We start from the raw sequence: 26,614 nt of genomic DNA, 5'->3' as shown, positions 1-26,614 counted from the left end.
CTAACAGCAGTCCATTCTGAACATTATACCCGGCCTCTTGGACATTTACATTCTGTAGCATTGTGTTTTGATTAACTAATTTATGTATCCTTGATCTTTACAATACAATTACATATTTGTTTCTGTAATTATATTTTTAATTTTTATTTCTGTTTATTATTTTATTAATACTTATAAGTTATTCTGTTACTACAGTTTTCATTTATTTTTACACTAAGACACATATTAATGTTATTTTATATTTTTACAATTATAATCTGAAAAGAGAATCTTGTATTTTTGTAAGCTCGACTGAAGAGGAGCTCTTGAGCCCGAAAATGAGTGTTGACTAATGTAATGACTAAGAAAAAAAATTTAATAAAGAATGTTGAACAATCAAGTGTCTTTAGTTAACATTTTATTGTGTGAGAAAAGCATATAAGGAATAAGGGCACATTTCAAAATGGCAAACAGATTTTTTTCTTCCTCTTAGAAAATCTTTTCCTTTTTATAGATCTGTGACTTTGGTTTATTTTTATTTCTCCATACATCTAGCTCTGTTGCTTTTTTCCATCAAATTATTTTAAATGCAAGAGTTGATTTAATAAATAAAGTGTCCATTTTTATAAAACCAGGTTGGGAAGGGGTTGAATAATAATATTGGTTTTAAAAAGTAAAATTATTAGTATTTATTGTACACATTTATTTTTGATATTAATCATTTAAATTAACACATATTTCCAACACATTTAATTTATTTTACAAATTTGAAACTGTCTTCCTGTTTTGTTTCTTCAGCACGATGAAGTGCATTAATTAAACACGAGGCAGTTTTTTTTTCCATTATTTATTCATTGGTCAATATGCATTTTGGGTCTGGTACCTCGGGTCTCTTCAGTTAACTTTTTATTGTTATAGTTTCAAACATATCAGTTAATTTGTATAATATTAAAAGAAAATGTTTTAATATTATACAAATTAACTGATATATTTGAAACTACAGTAGAGCATTGTTTATCTGAATCAATTGGGGACTGGGGTTGTTCGGATAACTGATATTTTGGATAACCGATTATGTACGAAAAAATATATTAACCTATCCAATGTTGAAATTTTTCTTCGTTGCGTGTCGCTTTGCATTGAATTTTCGTCGATTTTAAGCTTAACGAAAATTTTTATAATAATAATGGAGGCTATTGTATTGTTAAAAGTTATTTCTTTATTTTGTACAAACAAAATAAATATATTGAAAAATATAAAAACAAAAAAATTATACTTAAGGAAGTTAATCTAGTATCAAAAACGATTCAGCATGACACAGTCCGACTGGAAAGCTTTCTGTTGACCGGTTTTCGGATAAACGATGCTCTACTGTATAAACAACAGACTAAAAAGTTAACTGAAGAGGGTACCAGAGACCCAAAACATGTATTGACCAATGAATAAATAAAGAATAGAAAAAACTGCCTTGTGTCTAGTTAATGCACTTCATCGTGCTGAAGAAACAAAACATTTAATCTATATATTTTTTTCATTCTTACTACTGAAATTATTCTTGCATTTCTCTTTCGCTTATACATTCTCTTTTGACAAGATTTTAAGCATATTAAGGACATTTTTTAAATTTTAGTTTAGTTTTATATAATTATGTTACAAATGACTTTTTTCTAGATAATATTGTTTATAACTGGTTAGTATCAAAGTTGTAATAAGATGACAGCTTATGGATACATTTGTGATATTAAAGTATTATTATTAATTTAAGGGCAAGCTATTTAACAATTCCATTACCAACACGTCTTTAAACAGCAAAAATAAAGAATTCTTTCTCCCCTCCTTGGCGATATTTCCTTAATCGTTTGCACTGTCTGCTGGCATCATAGTCCACATGTCCTTGATTATCAACTCAATCTCGTCATTCTTATTCCATGCTGCACTATTTTTTTTTACATCTATTCACACCTAAAGATACACTAGTTGTGTTTCTACATTATCTATTGGTAAAAGTGTATTACTTGCTTTATTAAATATGCTACAGTGGCCACCCCAAATTTATAAATTATATGTATATGTATTTGTTTGTTTATTTTTCTTTGGATGAACTTAATAAATACAATTTTTATGAATTTTCATAGGCTGTATTTTTATGTCTGTTGGGGCCGTTTGCATTTTTTAATGTCCAGAAAACAAAGTATCTTCAAGTAATAACTTCTGTTATGAGATGGCTTGGTAAATATTTTTTCATTACTTGTTTGGTTTGTCATTTGTTAATACATATTGTAATTTTCTTATTTATTCAAGTTATTATATTATAAGAGAATAACATTAGAAATTTATGGTCTGAGCAAAGTAAATAGATGAGACACTCTATTCATTGCAACATTTAAAAATTAATCATTTTAGTTTCAACAATTTTTATATTATATTAAATATTTTTATATTTGCATCTATAAAGTTAATAATATATGTAAAGTTGCATAAATATTTATATAACAGATTTAAAATTAATTCAATGTAAGTTGTTATCTAAAAGTGAAAAATTTTTATAACTATCTAACTATTAATGCTCTCATTTTTATATATTTTTGCACCACATAAATTAATATAAAGGTTATACATTATACCCAGGTAGAAACTGAAAAGTTTGTTTGTTATTTTGTTTTATGAACCAAATTATCCTTTGGATTATATTCATTTTATAATGTGATTAATTTTAATAATTAGAAATAAAGTAATTTGACAAGAGGCAAGTGGTTAGGCTGTCATCTTGTGATACAATTAGGGCATTATAAATTTAAATTATTTATTCATTTAGCTTATGTTAAATATTTTGATTAATTGATGTAATGTTAATATATATTGTTATATACAAACTTGAGAAAGAACAAAGGTTTTGTGTAGATATTTTGCTTTAGTGATCACCTTAAATAGATATCAAACGTTGTAATATTTGTTCTTAACATTCTAATTGAAAAAATATAGCATAATTGTACAAATTGCTAGTTGTATGTTCAAAGTTCTTCTAGGAAACTTCAGCTTATTTCTTTATGATTAAAAACAATATAAAATGAAAATGTTGATTAAACAATAAAATATGAAAACAAAATAGTTGATCAAATCTTACTTTTAGCATTTCTAAACAGCAAATTTTAAAAGTTTTAGCCTATTATATTAGTTTTGCCAATTTAATGCATTAAGCTTGTAAAGTACTTAATTTTAGTATCTTAGGAAACCGACTATAATTACGGTCGGTGAAACTTCCGTTAACCTAACGGGTACTTTACGCGGATTCGAGATTAGTTTGCCAGGCCTGGGCTTTTAAGCGTGCACCGAAAGATTAGTAATAATAACGATAAATACCAAGTCAAATCAAAAGTTCAAATATATTTAATTAATAACTAGAACGTACTACGTACAAATGTCAATAATCCAAACAAAATTTATTAACGAAAATCAACAAGTCAACCCGACAATAAACTTAGCTACTTAGCTTAACTTAATAGTAATTCCCCTTTGAAATTCAACAAATCAAATACTTAGAAACTATGAACAAAATTTCTTACTAATTAAACGTCTATCCGTCACCTCACTATACGAAGAAAACTATTTCCTCAATCCTTTCGATATCGTCAAATCGTCAATCGAACTCCTCTTTAACACCTTGGATCGTCCAATTATCAATCTGGACTTCTATCAGAAAATACTTCGCTTTCGAATTAACCTCACTCTCACAGTTGCCTCGATTTGGAATTCACCTAGGTTTGGAAATCACCTCTCCTCCTTCGGTTAACGTACGGGTTTTATACTGTGAGGTGACGTCACACTTGAGCTGGGTTACTCCTCTTATTTACATACTTAGTTGCTAACATTAACTTTCTGTTCTGGCAGCTTTAAGTTTCTGACAAAGCTTATAAACCGTTTACAAAATATTTATCATAATTTTCTGGGATGTTTAAGACGGTTTATCAAGTATTTCTCTACTAGTGATTGTGGGGACTCCCCCCTCCATTTTTTTTCTGCGGACTGTTACTTCCGCTGGGCAGCGCAAGTGCGCAAGATGTTTCCTATGGCGCTTATTTCTCCGTGAGTTGTTTTTTCTTCATTTTTCATTACTAACAAGAGAGTGGTGGGGAACCTTTGTCCTAAATAAACATAAACCCCAAACAAAAGATAATAAAACGGAAATAATAATAAAATAAAAATAACGTTCGGACTCAGTTCCTTACAAGCTCTTCTAATGAGAAACAATACGACTGCTTATCAGAACGGCTTACCTTTATCCATTAATGCTCAGGCACTTTTTGAAGAATTAGAAGCAGCATACCTTATAATCAATATGACAAGTATTTTGAATAACATTTTACACAAATTTCATAGCAGCATTAAAGAGGTATTTTTCCTATCTGTTGCATTTCTTTATGAAAAATCTTTCAGATACTTCAGAATTACATTTTCAATTCAAAGCCTCTTAACACAGAGTATTTACTTTTACAAGGCATTTTCTAATTAGTTTAGAAAATCTAATTAGGTTTCATTTGTATGTCATATTTCTATTCACTTACCAATAGTGATTGTATATATTTATTTTCATTTATATAAAGTTTATTTTCTGTAATTTATAATTTTATATTTTCATCTTATCTTTTAGGTATATAATTCTGTTAGGAGACACTTTTATTTATTTTGTTTAATTCCTCTTATCTATCAAATGACAAATTCAAACATTAAATTTTTAGTTTTGTATACTAAAATTTTCTGTTCAGTTTCAGCAAATTATATGAAAGATTAGAGCAATTTAATCAAATAAGTAAATTTCATAAATTAGTTTATATATCAATATAAAATTTTAGTTTTTCTCCTTTAGACTGCTTTGTGTTGCTATAGAATATTTTAATTATAACCAGTCAACAAATGAAAACATTAACATGCTATTTTAAGTGTGGCAAGCAGGGTGATTGAGAGGAGGAACTGGGAATGGAGAAAACCTAGGTTCTTATGAAATTAAAATTATTTTTACTTATAAAATAATTCTTTAAGACTATTAATAAAGAAACATTTTACATATATGTATACATTTTAACATATCATTTATTCAAAAAACAAAAGGTTAAAGGGCCACTCAACCCCAGACCCTATATAAGCCCTTTATACCTCCTGTGGTAAGGATAGAAGCAAATCTTCCATCAAGAGAGAAAGGTTGCAGCAATTATCTATACTTAAGAAACATTTATTCTTTCTCATTCAATTACTCTTGATGTATATGCTGAAAAGGAAACAAATGTTGATACTTCCAATGCACCTTAGTATATATTATGTTTTTAGTAGGAGAGTAGTAAATGGTTTTCATATACACTCTAGTTGTTTTATATTTTAACTATATTTATTAATTAGTTAGATTAAATAAACAACAACTAACCCGTTACATATAAAGTCCAACAACTGCCGAATTATCGGGCTAGCAAATGGCTATAGTAATATTAATAATTAAAGTTAATTTGCTACTAGAGTTAGTATAGTTAGATTAAAATTCTAATGAGTATTTTTTATTATTTTTATTTGTAGCTTTTGGAAGTATGATTATATTAGCAGCAATTGCTTTGGTAGAAGGTAAATCACGTGGCCATCCAGAAGTAGCAAATCTAAATGGAATTCCAAATTTGTTTGGTGTGTGTGTTTACTCTTTCATGTGCCATCATTCTCTACCATCTCTTATTACTCCAATTAGAAGTAAGAAGAATTTGACGTTGTTTGTGCTGGCGGATTTCTTTCTTATTCTCGGATTTTACTCGTTGCTGTGCTTCACGGGAATATTTACTTTTAGTCATCTCAAAGATATGTACACGCTGAACTTTCAGCCCGAGAAGTGCGAATCCGGGAACGACAGAATAATCATCGCCGTTCCATTTCTTCAGTACTTTTTGGCTCTCTTCCCCGTTTTTACACTGAGTACAAATTTCCCCATCATTGCCATTACCCTAAGAAACAATTTAAAAGCATTATTTCTAAAGGATACCAGACAGTATTCTTTTTTCCTGAAAGGAATTTTCTTTCCATTGGTCACTATACTACCTCCGGTGGCCATAGCTCTGGCTACGGAAGATCTAGAAATATTAGTGGGAATTACCGGTTCTTACGCGGGTGCCATCATTCAGTATATAGTTCCGGCCACCCTGGTGTACTACGCCCGAAAGGATGCCCTGACGGCTCTAGGCTTAGGAGTGAAAAATAAGCACATGTCTCCCTTTCATCATACTGCCTGGATTATTTTTGTTTTGGTGTGGGCAGCGGCTTGTATTATATTTGTAACCGTAAATCATATAATTACTAAGAAATGAATCGGATATCTGCTGGCTGTGAAGCGAGGAAAACATATTAAGAAAGTACTTATTGCAGACTAAAGTCTAAAATTGAATGGTTTTAATAAATAGATATATATTTTATGAATTTATACAATTATTCTTTTAAGTGTTCTTAAAATTTACTTGAAGTGCAGCAATAGTAGCAAGCATGTTTTGATACCGGCATAATCAGTATATGATTTAAACGCACAGTTGAAATTTGCAAAATGCTTTCTTCTTCATGCTTTGTAAGTAAATCCTTGCACAAATGCATAAACAAAAATAGATTTGTGCCAATGTTTAAAGTTAATTTTTGCAAATTTTGATATTCATGTCAAACATGAATGGTTTTTTTTCCCATTATTTCCGTAACAAGCATCATCTTTTTGATCAGTTTCTTAAATATTAATCTGTTCTTGTTCTTCCAAGTTGGATTTTGAAACTGTGACAGTTTAAAATAGAGAATATATTTCCACGTCTTGTTTCATTTAAGTTACAGCCAAATAGTTCAGGATAAACGCATAACAATATGCATTGTTTTTGCCATTAAAATCAATTGTATAATTCTTTTCTAGAATCATCTTTTGTTGACATTATGAAAATTGCATAGATTCTTACTTCCTATATCCATTTTTTTTCCAAATGTTCATAGTTCTTCCACAAAGTGGTTTACTTAAAACTCTCACACGACACAATAATTGAACATTATTGTTAACGAGTAAGCAGAGTACAGATGTTCTTCCTATCGAATCAAATCGAGAAACTCTCTTCACAACCGACAGATGTTTGGTTTGTTTCAGAGGTATTTATAAATATTTTATTTTTTTAATTGTTATAAATGTTTTTGGTATCAATATTTCTTTAGATTGGAAGTTTTGGCATAAGGGTTATATATTAATTTTTTAATAGAATATTTTTATTTGAATGTAGACTACATCAAACTTTTTGTTTGTTACTTTCTTTAAAATATTCTTATCAGGAATTTGAGGTTAAAGATGATTACGCTGTGTATTATAATTTTCAACGAAGCATATAACTTTGCTAAAAAAAATTTTCAAAATGGGGAGGCTGGACAATGGGAAATGGGGCCAGACATATCCTGGGATTTTTCAACTGAATGTGTTTTAAACTTTTACTCCTACTCTATTTTGAAAGCTATTTTACTGTTATGTAATAACAATAAACAATTTGGTCCAAAATATTTATGCTCTTAGTTGAGTTTTACAGAGCATTTATTATTGGTTTTGCTAATAAATTAATTAATTAAACTTGCACGGGGCAGTCGGACGACGCGGATCGCCTCTCGGCATCCGTCGGAGAATCTGCTCTTAAGATTCTCGGAGAATCTCGTTCGAGTACGCCCGGACCGTAAATTTGTAATATTTTATTTTTATTTAATAATTTAATATATCTTTTGCCACGTTCTTCCAATGTAAAATAAAAGATGTATATGATGTAAAAATAAGTAATATTTTTATATTTTGTATAAATATATTGAAAATAAAGTTTTGTATAAGGTTGAGATTTTCTATAATCTTTTCTACCCACTTTCAAGTCATAGGTAATAAAGTATATCAATATACAGCGTAAGGGATTGGTTTTGAATTTGATCCAGATCTTTACACTTATCGAAAAAAGTAGCAAGCATTTATAAAATATATTAAGAATTCATATATATTCAATTCTTTATCTTCTTTCCCTCCAGCCATTATCTTACTAGAGTACACCATTCTCCTCCTCTTCCATCACCCATCATCCAGCAGGACATCAGCTTCAGTAAGTATATCATTAAGAATCCTATCTTTCAATTTGCATCTCTGTTATGTCATAATTTCCTCAATACAAAGTTCATTTCTTTTTTTTTCCTGTAAAAGAGTGCTGCTAATCGTTATCCAATTGGATTGTTTGAATATTACTAATAATAATACAATTCTAGTGTATTCAAACTATTATCCCTTTTCCAGTTTTGTAGAATTTTAGTTTATATGTTGGAATAATTTTGTGGTTCTACTGGTATCACTGATAGAAGTTGAACTAATCCCTGCAACAAATACCTTGATCTTAGAAAATTCAATGCTTTTTTAAATAAAATTTGTGTGTGAAATCATCATTCATGTAAACTATAGGTTAGATTTACCTATGGTATACAAAATGGCGGCTCGTCTCTGATTCCAGCAAACAGAAGAAGGAAAACAGTGGGGACACACGTTTTAACCTAACCTAACCTATTCTAAGAGTTTGGTTGGTAATAATTATAGTAATTTATTAGAATAGGTTAGGTTAAAACGTGTGTCCCCACTGTTTTCCTTCTGTTTGCTAGAATTAGAGACGAGACGCCATTTTGTATACCATAAGTAAATTTAACCAAATTATTTATGTACTTATTTACCTGAAAAATATAATAGATGTAGAGAGCTAAAATTCGATTCCACAACCGAAATTTAGCTCCACTCGCGACTTCTCTATTGTCTCGAATTGTTCTCCTTTAATTATTATTATTGCAAATTGTTTAAGGGGCAAGCTTTCATTTAAAAGTACCCGCTCCTCTTCTTAGAAATACCTCGTGCCTGGCTAAACCCAATTAAAATTAACGAGTATAACTTATAATATTAACAAATTCTGCTAATTGTTTACAATAAATACACAAAAGAAATGTGTGTGTTAAAATAGTTAGTGTAGTTATTAACAGGTAGATGGCGCTACGTCATATTGTTTCGTTTACAAGACGGCCATTATTATTTATTTCAAAAACTAATTTTTTTTTTTAATTATTTCAATATATATATTTTTTTTAAAGTTTTTTTTCCAGTTTTTCTCGTTTTAAATTTTTTATTTGAAATTCCTCAACTAATCTGCATAATAATTTTGATTCGATTGATTTCCCTAATGAACTGCAACGGCTTGGATGATTAATGTCCTACAACAGAATTATTATGGATTGCCGTTCATTATTTCAAGTTTATTTTAAAAGATAAAGCTGATTATAAATATTTTTTTTATCACAAATTTTACTTCTTAATACTTTATTTACAACGCTTCTTGTTTTTTTTTTTTTTTGTGAATTAGTGTCAGGATGTTCTTTATTTTTAGAATTATATCCCTGATTTTTATGTTCCTTATCGTTAATTTTATTGTAAATTTAAGAGATTTCGTTACAAATCATAAAATATATGTAATATTTTTCTCTTACTGTTAGCTTAAATAATATAATTGTCATTTAACACTACTCAAAACACACTAAATTAATGAAAATCCTGTTGTTTCGTGAATTGTCCACATTATTTCCTGCCAATTTTTTGAATCCGACGTATTTAGATCCTAAAATAGTCTCTCTGATATCTGTAAAAAATCATAGTTCCCGGATGGATTTGGAATTCTAGCGTGGTTTTGAACAATAATGAGAATAGTTCACGTTTTCACCACTAGGGAAGAAGAGGCGTTGTGAAAGGTACTCTTCATTAAAAGTTTCCAGTGTTCTTGTTGGCATACTGTTTACAATAATCGATTAATGCAACCCTTGGTGCCAAGATGGCGGCTCGTCTCTGATTCCAGCAAGGAAACAGTGAGAACACACGTTCTAACCTAACCTATTCTAATAAATTACCATAATTATTAGCAACCAAATTATTAGAATAGGTTAAGTTAGGTTAGAACGTGCGTCCCATTGTTTCCTTGCTGGAATCGGAGACGAGCCGCCATCTTGGCACCAAGGGTTACATTAACCCAATTATCTATTACGTTACCATATGTTAACAGTTTGTTTTCGAAACATTTTCCGACACCGCGGGGGGATTCGAACCCGAACCCCTCAACTGCAATAGGCAAATGGCATATTACATTTCTTGCATCACGAATAATTTTTCACGATGCAACAAACGTTTCAACGCTGATAAATGAGTGAATTCTCTTCACTTCATTAATGAAGTAACTATATTTTATTTATAACTAAACTATAACGTTAAAAGTTATAAAATTGTTTTTTTGATGGACCGAAGAAGAGGAAATTGCGTAACGATCACCGTATCGGATCTTCAAGCAGTCGTGTCAACAACAAGAGCAGCGATAAACGGAAACCAGTGGAACGACGGGTATAAAAAGTGACGTCATCTTTTTTTTCTGCGTCCGGAACGGAAATCGGGTTCGACTGTTTCCGGATGGGTTTCGTTGCCGAAAATTTTTAGCCGAAGAAGTTATTTTTCTGGCTCGGCAAACCGGATCTTCCGACTGGATCCTCATCGTTCAGCTGGATTTTTCGGTTGGGGTGGAGCAGTCTGACGTTAGGACACAGTCGAGATCAGAAGACAGACGAAGAACAATCTGAGAAATAGGTGCTGATGACTGACGGCCGTATTCAGAACTGTAAACAGGAAACTTTGATTATATAATAAATGCGTAATTTCAATAAAAACGTTAGATATGATAGTAATAAAGAGGAGTAGACTTGTCAGCAAGAACAATGGATTTCATAACAACTGTTCGGGCATTTGCAATTTCAAATTGCCAAATACTTATTGCGAGGATTGGAAGGAATGAATTGCAAACCATTGGTTTCTCCAAAAACAAGAACCGTTTTCACACAATACGAAGAAAGCCACAGAATTAACCAAGATTACAGAAACGTGCCACAATGGAGAATCTCAATTGTACAGTACATTCCACATGCCATGTGGTCGAAACGTGGAACACAGTGAAGACCTAGAGGAAAACATGCATTTTTGTTTGTTACGCTTTGAAACAGGGAAACATTACTGGGGTCCATGCTGGAGGATGAAGGATTTCAGTGCCTAACGAGAGAGCGTGTTTCTTTTGATATTTTTTGTTCTTTTTGGTATAAATAGGTTATGAAGTAGGTTTAAACAGAGTATTGTTTGATTTAAAAGTCAAAATGGAAGTGCTTTGAACACGCGATTTAAATAAGAATCCTAAGCAAGTGTTAAAGCTTTAATTTATTTGTAATTAAAGTAGATGTTTATTCATTGAAGGAAGACGAAAATGTCCGTCATTACACCCATCGGTTGGATCGTAACGTTGAAAATTCACGGGGCTGTCGTAACAGATGGTAATTTTTTTCAAGGAAGAAGAAGGTGGACGAGTCGAGTAAAGACTTCCTCGTTAATTCATAATTTGAAGGAACCAGAAACCCTGAATGTCGGACATTTCGGGTCAATCTGCGAAATTAATCCGAAGAACAATTATAAAGTTACGACTTTTTGCGGGAGAGTTAGGAATTTAATTGGGAATTATTGGCCACCTGGACGTTACAAATCGAGTTAAGACGACTTTTACGGTCTTCCGGATTATAATTGGGTGATATAAATGAAGTAAGTCTTGTTAAAATCTACATAGTAAAGAGGGGAGACTTACGTGCTTCTACCGTTTGAGATACCGACGAATCCGGATGTGGTTTGAGACTGCGTAAAACCGCTTCTCTGCTACTTTGGTTAATCACTTTGGATACTGTAGAAGCGCATTTTAGCCTTAGCTCGTCTTTGATGAAGTGTTCTCGGTACACCACGAAACTTAATCCCACTACAGTTGACTTCTTCCCGTCGGGATAGATTATAGTAGGAGAGTGCAGTAGGAAGGAAGAATCTGCCTACAAAGACAGTACACAGTTAATTAATACGCTGTCGTCTCCAACCGGCTGAGTTTGAAGTAGATTACAATAAGAGGAAGGAAAGGAAAAAAAAGCATCTTACCTCCTCGTCGTTGATATACCACTTGATAGAGGCAGGAGGGATCGATCTGTAAGAGACACACGTAGCATTGACGCGATCGGATGGCTTGTATCGTCTATGAATCCCTTTTATCGTCGGTCCTTCGCTATTCGACGTTCCTACAAACAATACAATCTACGTCAAACATCTCTCGAAGATCGAACGGTGCTTAAGAGAATGGCACCCCCTCTTAAAACCACAAAGAAAGAGTGTATAGAATGGAACATCCGCTCATCTCGACTCCTTTTTAGTGATGGCGGAGGAATGAGTGGATCTGTCTACTCACCCGATTGCAAATTGGAAGGATGGATGTCGTTGTTGAAGACGATTTCTTCTTTGCTGGTCGTGTAGGTGTGAAACACCACCGAAGTGCATCGCAGATTCATGGCCCCCTCCCAAAATCTGTTCCGATCCACACGAAATCTTAATCCTAAAGTGGTGGTTTCCAGACCGTCTAGGAACCGAGACGGAGGATACTTGATAAGAAGACGATCCGGCACCTGAGAAAATTAATGTGGAATAGCATTAGGTGTCTTCTCCATTTTGATCAACCGCGCGCCTCGACGCGGCGATGTAACGTTTGCGCCGCGGCGCGTCGCGTAGCGTTAGCGCAAACAATGAGAAAATCAATACAGAAATAAACTAAGAATTGGCGAAGTGGTTTGAGGCAGAAGAGGGGGGAAAAAAGCTCTTTTCTAAATTGAAAAAAGTCAATAAATACGTATAAAAATTTAAAGAAAAAATAAAACTGGAAGGAAAGAAAATGTCGAAGAGGGAATGATATAAAATTCACATTTTTCTTGGAATAGTTTCAAGTTTAATATTACAAAATGTCGAAAAAAACCTTGCGTTAGAATCAAAAATAGATAAAAATTGTAAGAAGTAACACAATTTCTCTAATTAAGTAGAACAGTAAAGTTCTATTTCCTCCGCTTTCTCCAGAAACTGAGGGAAACAGAGGAGATGAGAATCCACTCTTCTAGCAAAGACAGAAAAGATTCAAACGAAGAAATAGTATAATTCTTGTCGAAACGGCAACCTTACATCCACTAAATTGATAAAAGAGATACACATAAAGAGAAACTGCGCCTTGTTTTCTATACACGTTCCTGACCTTTTCTGTTTTCTAACTCGATTTTAAGACGGAATAGTTCTTTAACAACCGAATTTACGTTTAATTAAATAATTTGGATGTTGAACGGTGGATTTTAATTGTCAACGGGAGTTTAGGATAAAGGAAAAAAAAAACTGATTAAAGCGAGAGGAGGAACGAGGAGAAAGATAAGGTTCTTCCTTTGTTTACGTACTCGACTAGAGATAAAGGAGGATGTTTACGTATTAAAATATTTATCTTCAATATATATGCGGTGTATTCCGCGAGAATTTTTCAATATCTTGTCAAACGGGACCTCGTTTCCTGGCCCAAACTCCCTAAAGGCGTCTTAACACGAAAAAAATTCTATCAAACAATTCTCCTGCGAATGAGACAATGGAACAGGGCCACAAATTCCGTCCTCGTTCTCCCACCTGCAACTAGAAAACGGATTTGCGATTGTTCGGCATCTGTCTCGAGAATTAATTATAAGAATTTAGCTTAACATCTTCCATAAAGTTCTCCTTTGTTATCGCAGTTTGATGTTAAAATACCTTTACTAACTTTTACGAGACCGGGTTCGTGTACGCTTACACGGGAGTAAGATGCATATTTATGTCCTTAAAAATGGTTATATTTTCGGAAATATTCGCTTATAAAATACATTTATTGTCGTATTCGTTGGTAATGCCTAAGTTTACTGTGTGTTTTCATTACTTTTTCCCTCTTACTGGTGTGAAAAATGTCGTTTGTTTAGCTCCTTTAGCTTAAAATATAACTGGGAAGTCGACGTGTATTGCTAATCAGTTACAATCGATATTCTCTACTGTATAAAAAGGCTGTTTATTTGTAAAATATCGCATCGAAATGTGCTACGAATGTATGCAAATATTATCATAAATCTTTTTATCATTTATTTAAAATAGCGATGGTATTTTAAACAATAAACACCACTCCAGATTTACTTTCTTAACAATTAATGTCAGAAATGAACACGAGAGGTCGCCAAAGATTACCTTTTGCCCGCTTTAATTCCTTGTTAAATGCTTCGTTTTACACGGTTTTTTAAGCAAATTTGGCATCCTCTCGACAATACAATCGTCGTAACTGGATGAGTAAATCATAATGCATTTTAAATGGATAAAATTCTTATATATATCAAATGATTTATGTTTTGTGATAGTAACATAATTCAGAGAAAAATGTAAATGAAAGTATGTAAAAACGATGCATTATTATATATAAAATCTTCATTTTAAAACATTTACTGAAGATGTAGGAGGAGGATGAAGCCAGGATAAACGTAAAGACGTCCATTTTCTTTGACTTAAGAGCTCGTAACGTCATTTTGTGAATGTAATTTTGTTCGGAGATTCCTTGAAAAATAATGTAATGCCCGTAAAATCGGATAATTTTGTGTAAAAATTTCCACGAAAACGTTAAAGTTATCGAAATCCGATTGGTTAATTTAGTAGAAAAGCTCAAGAAATACAATTTTCTTATTTATAATAACAGATAGGAAACTGAAGAAGCGGAAAACAAAGAAGTATTGACTCACCTGTTTATCATTGAGATACCATCGAAGTACTGCTGCTGGCTTGGAAGCTGCGGATGAACAGTTTGCGTTGACCTCTTGACCTACTTCGTAGTGAGTTCTGGTACCTACGATCTTCGGCCCGTGTTCCGGAAGAACTTAAAATAAACACAGAAAGAGTGAGGACGGTAAACAAACCAACGAGGTTTGCGCGACGAGACGAGTAGCTTACCAAACACAATTGACATTTGTCAGCAGTGAGGGTTGCTGGTATCCCACAAAGGTAGGCACTAAATAAGATACTTTGCCTTAAAGAATCTTATTTAGAAGTGGGTGAAATTTTCAAGATTTGAGGAAAAATTAAAAGGTTTAATAAAGAAAAATATACTAACCATAAATCTTCATCTCTTTTTCTTCACGAACAGTCTGGAAAGAGGGTGCCTCGGCCGACACCTCACACCTATAGACTCCTTCGGAATTCAGGTCGGTGCGATACAGGTAAACGTTACCCAGGCGCGAGATTCCCAACTGTTAATAGACACTGGAATCACTTTCAACCAATTAAGATCAACGTATTTATTTTAAAAAAAACTAGGAAGGTCGTACTCACGTCCAGATACGCTCCGTGTAAATCGTATTTCTGAGCAGGAGGACGGTCGCTGGGCAGGTATCTATAGAACTCGACGTTGTTCCTATACCATTTGATAGAATACAATTGATCACTCTCCAAATCGTAACTGCAGTTCAGCCAGACGGGACGTCCACGTAAAACCGCTTCTGGCACTTCTAATTTCGCCAAACGTAAGCAATCCAAACCTAGAATACGATCGTAAGTTTTGAGAAGAGTTGTGGATCTCCTTTCGTCCCGCCACTCGAACACATCTCCATTAATGTTAGAACAAAGGCATTTTATCTTCCGGTTGGAGCGAAAATTCTATTTTTAGTGCTTTCGGAAGGGGTTGTTCCTATCTTTCAAATAGAAATGGATGAAAAATGCTCGTAAAGGAAGGAACCGAAGACAAATTCGATCGAAGTTGTCGAGGTGTAAAAGTAAGATATTGCGGTCTCCCGGCATTGCTGTTAGACCCTGGAGAAAACCTGATTCTAGTGAATTTCTTAGATTTCTGAAAATGTGTTCTTAAATATAAATCGGGTTGAGTCTGGCTATTTACTTTTCTGCCTCGATAACTTCCTTTCTTTCACTTCTTCTTCTATATTTCTCTCTCTCTCGCTGTTGAATAATTACGTCACCCATTCTGCAAATTTCTCACGTGATAATATCTGGTATGCTACATTTGCAAGGATATTAAATTTTATAAAGTAAGCAGCGATAAACTAAACGTTCTAACACCTAATTGTGTTAGGTCTAGTCTTTATACATTAACTTTCAAAACTGAATTATTAACATTTGTTGAGCTTTTGGAGCGTATCTTCTCTTATCATTTCCGAAATTCTTTTATGTTTTCGACAATTAACATCGGAATTTTTCGAAAATGGCTGGAGATAATACACATCGTACTTTAAGTAATAGAATTTTTTCATTTTTTCGGTTGGAAAATTAGGAATTTCTGGACTTTTATAGTTATTTCTTAGACTCGAAGACTTAGATTCGAATCAGCCTAGTAATTATACTCATTACACGTCTTTCTATACTCATTTTGTCGAGTTGAAAAGATGCTAACATGTCTAAAAGAATGTTAAGTCTAGCCTTTTAAAAAATATTTAATTTAATAAAGATGAGAATCTTCAAGTCTGTTTCTTATAATCATTCCTTTTGTTAATTCATTAATGCCTGGAATTATCTTAAATCTTTAAAAAAAGTTTGCCTTTCCTGGACATTTTCTTAGTCAAAATCGATATTAATATGTGTCAAATATTTTCGTGTCGTGAATCCGTGCAGTAAATAGTAAGATATTTCAGCAAATTACACACGTTCGTATTCATTTTAATTCCTAATTTATATAGAATTTAACTGTAAGTATATAAATTAGAATTACTTTATCACAAAAGCATTTATCTCGTCATCCTACAACAGCATTTAAAAGCTAAGAAACGAGTGATAAAGTTTAGAAAATTAGAATAGATTTTAAAGCGAAATGAATCGAAGATTTATACATTGTTTCTCGACTATAAAAGTTGAATTTTGTTACGTTTAATCCACTTTTATCCACCTTCTATCGATAACTTTAAAATAGATCAGTTAAACATTTGTAATTTTTAAAAATATTTTCAGGATTTTTATGATAAGAAATGGAAGATCGGATAGATTAAATTACTTTCTTTAATCTTTTTTTATTTAGATATTTCCAGAAAATGTGATACAATTTAGAATAGTTTACAACCCTCGAGAGGACCGAAAACCCAGTGGTTTGGAAATACAAGATTAGATGGATGTGTATCACAGTTTAAAACATGTTGAGAAGTAGAAACAGGGATTTGGAAATGAAAATAGAACGTCGGGAAGAAAGATGAAAGTTATCTTCTTTAGCAAACTTGAAGAAACAGCAACGAGTGCTGCTCTCGAACACTTTACAGGATGAACGATGTAAGCGCATCTTCTAAGATTTATGGCTACAGTTGGTCGAATGAGCCTCGTGCGATGCTCTAAGCCAAACGAAAAGGTGGGTTGATATACCTGTTTATAGTAATAGGAAGTTGAGAAATGAGAAAAATAGGGAATGGAAAACGTTAACTTAATTGTCGACCATGTATAAACGTGATAAATAAATCATATTCATAATTAATCTGTATAAGACTAAGCTTCTTTTTACTGGTGTTTTTTTTTACCTTTATCCGACTACAATTTAGAATATTGTTAACTTTGATAAGGCGAAGGATCAATGAGCGAGAAGAAAATAAGGAGCAAGAAAGACGAGGCATTCGATCGAGCGAATTCGACCCAACTCCAAACTATATTGTCATTCTTGAAGAGGAGTACGAGATAGAAAAGTAACCCGGGGCACGGGTCAGGAAGTGACGTTTTTGTTTTCTTTTGGTAGAATAAACACAACGTGCCAGACCCGATTTTTTAGAGATTAGTGCGGGCCCGTTTCCGAAATATTCGGGGTGAATAATTCAAATAAGAAAGTGGACTCGACCAGGAATAGATCGACGCCTCTACTTCTAACCCATTTTATTGCTTGTAATAACGGTAACGAGTGGGTGGAGGAAAACCACGCGCCCATTTGCTATAGGTGGGAAGAAGAAAACACAGATTTTTATGGCCGGTTGCGTTGGAAAGCCATCGTCTGAAATATAGAAGAGCTATCTCACTCTCTGCACTCGACTACCGCATTAGCCATCCGGGAATAAAGCGAACGGGCCACGTGCCATCGGCCAAAATTAGAGAAACTCGCTCCTTTTTCTGGTTCTGTAGTGGATCCAAAATTGTTTCAATCTCTTAACGAGATCCATTTACTTTCTTCTCACTCTTCCTTCTATATTTTCCATTACTTCATCACTTCTTCGTTTTTTCTCTTCCTAATTAATAAAGATGCGAAACACCTGGCCAATAATACAAGCTATTGACAGTTTGAAGATAAAATATTGCATCAAAATTGTTACATCTTTCTCGATATCGATATTTAAGACTGATCATTTTCTTGTGATGAGTTCCTTTCGTGATTAAAGAGGATCGGGATAACCCCCTGAAAGATTCGATAATGCATTGAAGTCGAGTGTTGAATGTAATATTTTTTAATCTAGATGGATACAACTGGATTCATTTATTTCCACCTGATGATAGATTCGTCAAATCTACGTTTCGAATTGGGGAAAAAGCTTAAGAAACTGTCTCGAGTATAGCCAATGTCGTAAATCACCAGTCTGATCTTACTTGTGACAAAGTTCTTCGAGAGTTGGGCAAATCATAATGCAGTAAAGAAGAGATAAAAAAAATTATTATCTGCTTCTTCATCCTTCTCTTTTCACGTGGATAAGGAATCGCATTTTAAGGATTGTCGGGATTTTAGAAATTCCTGTTGTTTTCTGTTTAATAGCTCTTTTTCCACTGTAGAAACGAATGAGCATTGTTAGAAAATGTTGGCTTTCCTGCATAGCTATCCCCTGTAAAACCATCTTTCCTGCAGTGATATCTTGCTTTGCAGTGCAACATCAATTCTAATCTAATAGATATTAATATAAATTTGTTACACTATTTAATTATCAACTGTAAATATTGAAATAATTATGTTAATATTTTTTAACTTGTAGGAAATTCTACAATTAAATGCTTCTTTTAAGTACATTAATCGTTAATGGATGTGTCAACTCTTATCCAGAATTATAGTAGATTTTTATTGACTTCTATGTGAAGGAAAGAAAATTTGCATCTTACTCCAAGAGCGAAGAACATATTGTGAAAAACTAGCATTTATTACGCTTCTAAACAGCTTAAACGTTTGCTAATTGGCGGAAAGAAACGTTACTTTTTAATAATTTTCTTAGAAAAGAACATCATCTCGAACAGAAAAAGGCAATTAAATTTTTCTAAAATACACATAAATTAATATAAATTACATCTATTGTTAGAAAATACTTATTATTTACCGATCAGAATGCGTGTATAAACTTTACAGATATAAATCACCGGAAACATACAAAATAGAGAAAAAGAAACTGAAAATAAAACCTTTTAAAGATATTATCGATGACTCTGTCAAAACAAGAAAAACTCCTGTTACTTTATAGCGTAACATCGATATGTTACTGTTATAAACTGTTCCGTTTATAACATAAAAAAGAAAAAAACGATAAATGTTGAAGTAAAGAGGCGTTAAAATTGCTTTCTTTATTGTTATATTTTAGAGTTAATCGAGGAGAAAAAACGATAATTGTCCTGTTACATTTTTCTCTCTTCGATTTGTATCCTGGTACAAAACAATTCGTCTGTGAGAATTCAAGAAAGTAAAGATCGAAAGATTTTATTTAGCAGAATGTAAGAGAAGGCCGATGAAAAGATTAAAGCTAAGCTACTGTGGTTGATGTTTCACTGCAAAGCACGATATCACTACAGGAAAGACAGTTTTACAGGGGATAGCTATGCAGGAAAGCCAACATTTTTTAACAATGCTCATTCGTTTCTACAGTGGAAAAAGAGCTATTAAACAGAAAACAACAGGAATTTTTATAGGATGACGAAAATGATGAAGAGAGAGAGAGAAAAAACCTTTCTATCTCTCCTCATTCCTTTCCTTATCCTATACGAACCATTTCTCAAGTCAACAAGCTGACTCGTAATTATGTGTACTTTACTTCTTATCTAAGATTTAAAACTTGCATTACGGTTTAAACAATACTTTTACTTAGGGCTTTGTTTATCTTGTCATTTAACCTAATCTGTGAAAGCTTTAAGAAATTATCCGTATTATTTTACGAGTGACACTAATGTATATATTGCTTTAAACCCCATTTTGTATAAATTTTTGTATTTGTGAAAATGTGCATCTCGGATTCTATATCAAGAGCATCTTTCTAATTCGTCGTTGTAATTAAATCTTCTATGCCAAAGAAGATTTAACGATGATTTATTATGAAAAAATATATTAAATTATAATAAATAGCATCAAAAATAGACGGAAAATAACTTATAATTATAGAAAAATCTCTCAGAACGAACTCAAGAAGTGTTACTTGATAGATTTAATATTTGTACTGGAACCTTTCAGTAATCCACATACAAATAAATTACGTATTCATTTATTTTGCAAAGGATTCGAGTTGTAGTTTTTTTATTTTAAATTTTCGGAATCAATTCGAGAAAATCCTTTATCAATTCTTGTTACAAGAGTAACCAGAGGATCGATATTTTCATATATAAAATTGACAAAGTATACAGATACCGCCTGTCCAACACCGTATAATTTTTCTTTTCAATCTCGGTTATAAATATAAATTATCAGATTTATATGCCTCATATTTTAAAATTTATCATTATATTTATGTAAAATTATAACTATTAATTAAATTAATATTTTATATATATTATTTATCTATTTCGGGTAGTTATAAATGGCTCGATTAGAAGTGTGTAAGCTACGCGAATGACCGGAAGGAATTATCTGCATCTACCAAGTCAAATTTGAATTTTAATAAGGAATTCTGTAGAATTTAGAGATTATATCATAGGTGTTACGCATATCTTACGCTTAAAACAATGAAGAAGTAGAGAGGTGATGGACGTCGAAGGAGATAAATTTAGAAACATAATTAAATCTTGAGAACTTCTGACTCTATTTATGCTATGTGTGGATAAATGTATCGCATGGTTGGAGAGAAGGATGTGTTCCCTTTCCTATTATTAAACGTCGAATTCCTGTAGGATGCAAAAAGATGGAGAAGATGAGAATCTCTTCATTTGTCGCGGTGAAACAGCTTCTATACAACTTGTGTGTATGTGATGCTTATCAACGAAACTCTAAAGTGGAGAGTATGGATAAAAGATCTACTTCCCTCCTATAATTTCACCGAATTATACCAGACATAATTTAAATTTGGAACTTGTAGGATACACTTCTAACGAGCCAATCTCCTATGTATTCGATCATTTCTTAGGAATATGGAAAGTACGAGGATTACTAGCGAATTGTAAGGAGTTATTTAAGGAGGGGCTATTACAGGAATGTCCATAGTTTTTGTTGCTGTAGGATTTTCTTACATCCTGCTCTAATTCTCCATATTGGGTGTTAAAAAAAGGAATTATTAGACAGATCCCTGCGAGTAAATTTAATTAGTTAAGAGCTTGTTTAGAATGAAAGAGCTTTGCAAAATATATTATAAATAAGAAGCTGACTGTGATTAAACAAAAGGAAATCTTCTTTGATATTTTCCGTCTCGTCGAAGCAGAAACAAAGCAAAAGTTCGATACGTTTATCTAAGATGGAAAGAAAAATATTTTTGTAAAGAATATATATATATATATATTTTTTTCGATAGAATATTCTGTTTTTATATAGAATATATCTTCAATTGTTTATTTGCTCTTTCTTCGATAGAGATATTTTTATTGGAAGATCGCGATCTACCAAATGAGAAACTCTGATTAAATGTAGTATAGCAACTTGCCACATTTCTCGTCTTTTAATTTGTAAATTGGACGATCGAGATGAAGTTACCATCATAAAATGAGGATTATGCCAATCGATATTTATTGAAGCATACATTTTAACTCTATCGACTCTGCTTCCTGTAGACTGATAACGATGCACTGAATCAACCCTTTAACTATGAAACTTTAATAGACGTTCTAATCATTCGTATTGTTTTTACAAAAATTATGTCTTGTTTTATCTGGTTTCTAGTCAGAGAGAGATCGGAACTTTACCATTTTCTCAATTAATAAGAGTTGTGACTTGTATAACTTTCATTTATGTAACTGGATAAGGATGCTGTTAGAAACAGGACACCGAGATAAACATGACCTCTCCAATTTTCTTTATATCTGTATGCAGAATAAGAGCGACCACATACAAGAAACGGTGTGGTTAACATTACGTCGGAATTACCGTTATTAGGGGTCATAGAAGATATTAGTTTGGGAACACGTGTCATTGCGTGTATCGTGCGTATCAAAAGCTTTTATTTACAATCGATACAGGAAAACACGCTTTAATAAGTTTAAAATTGCATACATTGCATGTATATAAGCAATTTTTATTTATTTAAACCCATCATTTAATGCGAGAAAGGAAAATAAACCTTATAAAAATGGAGAAAAGATTGATCTCCTCTCTCGTATAATGTGAGGGAGGAGGAAGATTATCGTCCCAAGCAGAAGCAAAATTTGATAAGAATTACATTCTTGCGTATAAAAATAATGTAAATACATCAACTTAAGCTGTATTCAAACATTTTCCTATAAATTTTTAATGAAAAAAAAGTAAGTTTCGTTGTCGAGAATCGAAAGTGGAGATGTCACAAAAGGTGTCGAAGATACGCATAAAACTTCGATCGAAGTTTCATAACGTTAAACACCTTAATAAAAATATTTATATACGTATAAACGATAGAAATTCTTACAATTTTTTCCGAATTTTAGGCTTTATCATATAATAACCTTCACTTCTATACGATAAATAAACGTTATCTCAAGATTCCAGAGGAAAATATTCATCCGAATTAAATAAAATCGGTTTTAGTTTAATTATTTCTTAACATTTGCAAGTTATATTTAACGTTATGACGTAAATTTTAAATATATTCATCCCTTTCAAACGTGTTTACAGCTTCTCAACGATGATGAATATGCATACAAATGATGAAAAATGTAAATATTTTAGTTTTACACAACGTTTTCGACGTATTTATGAAATTTTATTACAGTTAAATGCGTTTATAAGCCATTGAAAACGGGCAAAATCGGCTCTTAGAATGCCCCCAATCTATCTATAATAAAATCCAGTGATCAATGATATCTTATCTATAATGAAAGCCGAGGTTACAGCATGTTACTCTATTCTTTATAACAAAATCTTATCTATACCGAAACTGAGTGGTCAGCGATTGTTACGCTCTCTTTATATAACAAATAGCATCCTATCTATAATCAAATCTATTGGTTAGTGACTTTCTATCTTTAATTAAATCCAAGGTTAGTGATAGGTTGCATCCCATTCTCTATAAGAAAATGGCATCCTCTCTATGTGATAAGTTACTCGCCGTCTCCAATAGAAATCGATGACGGGTCGTGTCTATATTTTTTCAACTTTTCGGCAATTCAGACGTCAATATCTTACGAAATTTAAGTCAAACTCGTCACCTATTTATGTGGAAAAAATCCCACTCAGCGCATTAAAATCTACAATTGAAGATAGTGTTAAAGTAAGGAGCGAGTTTTATAAGGATGCCAGAAATAACTTTGAAAGAGACCCGGAGGAGCAATGGTAAATTAACGCGTGAAAACGGTCTTTAATTTTGTCTTCCGTTATTAACTCGTCTTAGAGTAAAGGGGGGACGAGAAGGAACCGAAACGAAGCCATATAAGTGAAAAACGGCCACTTATCTGGAATTGAAATTTGTGGCCGGAGTTTTTTTTTTTTTCTTCTCCACCCGGCCAGAGAAATCATTTAATATTCCATCAGGGAGCATTAAATATTGCTTTCTCTTAAGAAATGATCTTTGTTGTGAATCACCCTCGGATGTGGGAACACCCTCTTCACTATATTAATGCTCCTCTTCCTTTCCTCCCCGATGTAAACCCCCTTATCGTGTTCTATTCCCCTAACGGTTTATCACACTAAAGTAATGACGTCACAAAGTTCTTCCCTAATTCCGGGGTTTATTACACGCGAATTTAGGGAACGGCGTGCTCCACGGTGAGTTTTCTAATGGGGTGTTGCTTTGTTTGCCTTTACTAATCTCATTGTTTTCTTACGTCAATGAATAAAATGCCAATAATGGAGCGTAAGTATTATATTTTATACTAAATATTGGGGAATATTCTGTTAATTCTTTATATTTATCAGTATTCTAGGCTCGGAGCCGTGAAATTTCTCTTGGAAGTGAGATCAGTTAGTTGGAAAACTCTTGCTTATAATAATAGAAATTGCGTGTTAGATGAAAAATATATACTTTTATAAGAAACTTTATGAAATTTTTTACATCTTGCTCGAAATTAACAAACAGATCCTTGTCATATCGATCCATCCACGGAGCATAGGCAAAAAGTAATTTTCTTTTCTATTTTCGAAGCATATTAGCAACTAGTTACAATTTATCTTTCTTTCATACTTCATTCTGTCACAGAAATTCTTTATTTTGTAATAAGAATAAACGTTTCTGCTACAGAAATGCTTCGAAATTTATAAAAGTAATCGGAATTTCGAGTAATTAATCACATTATACCCGATAGAAACGGACAGACATACAAACACGACACGATACTCTACTGTACTAAGAACAAAATGGTTAATTTTTCTTCTATATTCCGGACGATGTAAGTTTTTTTTAAAAAAATTTCCCTTTTTATCTGAACTTTTCTCAGGAGAGGAGCAAAAGTTTATAAGGTCTGAAACGTCACTGGATGAAATTAGAAGTTATCGTCGTAGGGGGTGAAAGATAAGAAAAACCGGAAGTGAACCTCACTTTGTACTTACCTCTAAGAGTGAGGAGTAGCCAGTAGGATAGGCTCGGGTACATCTCTGTGTCTGTGTCACCCTCTTTCCTTCGACTCCGCTCTCCCTTCTGAGCGGGTGCATACGTCGATGGCGCTCCTCCGTCGCGCACCTAACGGACGAACTCGTAATCCAGTCAAGTGGTAGAAGAAAGATCCCTCTCTCTACCAGGACGTTCCTAGTAGATTTACGCATAAAAAACTAGAATTCTCGACATTCCAGACACGCGGAGAGCCGCATCCGGATTTAGCATCTTCTAAATCCGGATATACGTCATTAGAAACACGTATTACTCGACTAACCCCGCGAGAGTGACGAAGTTAATGAGAACGGATGAAGAGCAGAAAGGGACTTAACACTTGTTCCCTACGCTACAGAAGCATGCGCAACTCTTCCAAAATGGTCACGTGGAAAATTTTAAGATTATAATAGAACAATTGACGTGGTGATAATCTGCAGTCTTCTCAATTGCAGTGCCAGGCAATTCGAATTATAAACACTCTCCCATTGTTCGATTACGTGTTAAACTAGATAATATCAAACTAGTGTCATTGATTAGGGTATCAATATTAGTAATTAGGTAACTGTTACGTTTAATTATATATGTTACACGTCTACAATTAAAGCTCGTGTAGTTGTATTTAGATAATTCCGATGTATTAATATAAAACTTCTATAGAAAAAGTATATATATATTTGCTTAAAGTAAGCTCCTTTCGCCATACTTTACAGATTATTCCAGATATTTTTGAGGATTTCGTTGACTTTTTGGAAAAGTTTCACCGAAATAGCGCAAAATGGAACCAATTTTAGGCTATTTTGGATCGATTTTCGGAGTCACATCATCACCGTTTATCTTACTTCATAGAAACGTATTCGTCATCTTACCTCTTTCACCTTTGACCCGCACTCTAAATTACGCTAACGAATATTTCATCAATTTTATATTAACTTAACACAGAAAAATTGAATGAAATTCACCGTTCTGTTCATTAATTGATTAAGTAGAAAATATAAAAATTCGTTCTGTACGGTAATGCATCAAAAGTTGGAATGAAGTAATTCACGTAATAGCAGTAAGAGCATTACTACTTCACCTTTTACCTTTCTAGTAACATAAAATGTTCTGTCCAATTCACTGTTTCATCTAGAATTACTAATAAATATTTCATCCACAACTTCCATTGCATCGCTTCTTATTTACTAAAATAATTTCAGCTAATGTATTTCTTATATAATCCCATATTAATACACCCTTATAAGCGCTCGTATAATACAGTAAATTTTGAATTCACCCGTTGAAAATTTACATACGAAGATTCAAAGAACTTTCTTCTAGCAATTCCATAATAAAAAATACAACCAAAAGAGGAATTTCTTTTGTCTTCTGCTCTTTAAGAAGAGACAAAAGAAGAGTCAGAAATTCCAAAAATGTTTAGAGATTTCGGGGCTGGCGGTCTACCGGTTGGAAGGAAGGCACTTTAACGAGTTTGGAGACGGAGATAATATAAAAAACAACCAATTTAGACACGAGATAATTATATTATAAACGAGATTTCCTTCCAGATAAACCTCTATTTAATGATGTTATTCTCAGAATTATAATTATTCTTTAATAACCGATCCAACAGGGAGTGGTGATGAAGATTGTCAAACGCAGCCGATATACGGATGTGTAGTAGATGTAATGTTAATCTCCCTCCTAAAACTGTGTAAAATTTTAAGTTAATTCTAGTGATAAGTTAACGCTGATGCCATTTTAGTTTATTATTTAATGATCTACAGGCTATAGACAGAGAAAATGGTAGTTATAAGAGAGAACGGGGCAAGATGACTTGCGTTAA

The 26,614-nt window shown here is 32.8% G+C and overlaps 2 protein-coding genes across 2 annotated transcripts in view; one reads left to right on the top strand and one right to left on the bottom strand.

Moving 5' to 3' along the window:
• The window catches only part of LOC136989234 (transmembrane protein 104-like), a 40,525-nt gene extending 32,686 nt beyond the window's left edge, over nt 1-7,839 (top strand). Inside the window, exons 9-10 of the mRNA XM_067287334.1 lie at nt 2,115-2,208; nt 5,542-7,839. Coding sequence (XP_067143435.1) covers nt 2,115-2,208; nt 5,542-6,314 — 867 coding nt within the window. The 3' untranslated portion in view covers nt 6,315-7,839. The remainder of the gene's footprint in view (nt 1-2,114; nt 2,209-5,541) is intronic.
• A 2,678-nt stretch (nt 7,840-10,517) lies between these two features.
• Nucleotides 10,518-24,822, bottom strand: LOC136989189 (uncharacterized). Its single transcript, XM_067287275.1, has 8 exons — nt 24,753-24,822; nt 15,272-15,477; nt 15,054-15,189; nt 14,686-14,819; nt 12,321-12,534; nt 12,017-12,153; nt 11,682-11,913; nt 10,518-10,674 (listed from the first exon to the last, which is right to left on the bottom strand). Exons 1-8 carry the CDS (start codon nt 24,793-24,795, stop codon nt 10,595-10,597), a joined length of 1,182 nt encoding a protein of 393 aa, XP_067143376.1. The 5' UTR covers nt 24,796-24,822; the 3' UTR covers nt 10,518-10,594.
• Between the last annotated feature and the right edge of the window lie 1,792 nt (nt 24,823-26,614).

The sequence above is a fragment of the Centruroides vittatus genome, unplaced genomic scaffold (genome assembly GCF_030686945.1).
Source record: "Centruroides vittatus isolate TY-2023 unplaced genomic scaffold, ASM3068694v2 scaffold_450, whole genome shotgun sequence".
Lineage (NCBI taxonomy): Eukaryota > Metazoa > Arthropoda > Arachnida > Scorpiones > Buthidae > Centruroides > Centruroides vittatus.
Note: the sequence above shows the minus strand (reverse complement) of the source record. Positions and strands in the feature narration are given on the sequence as shown.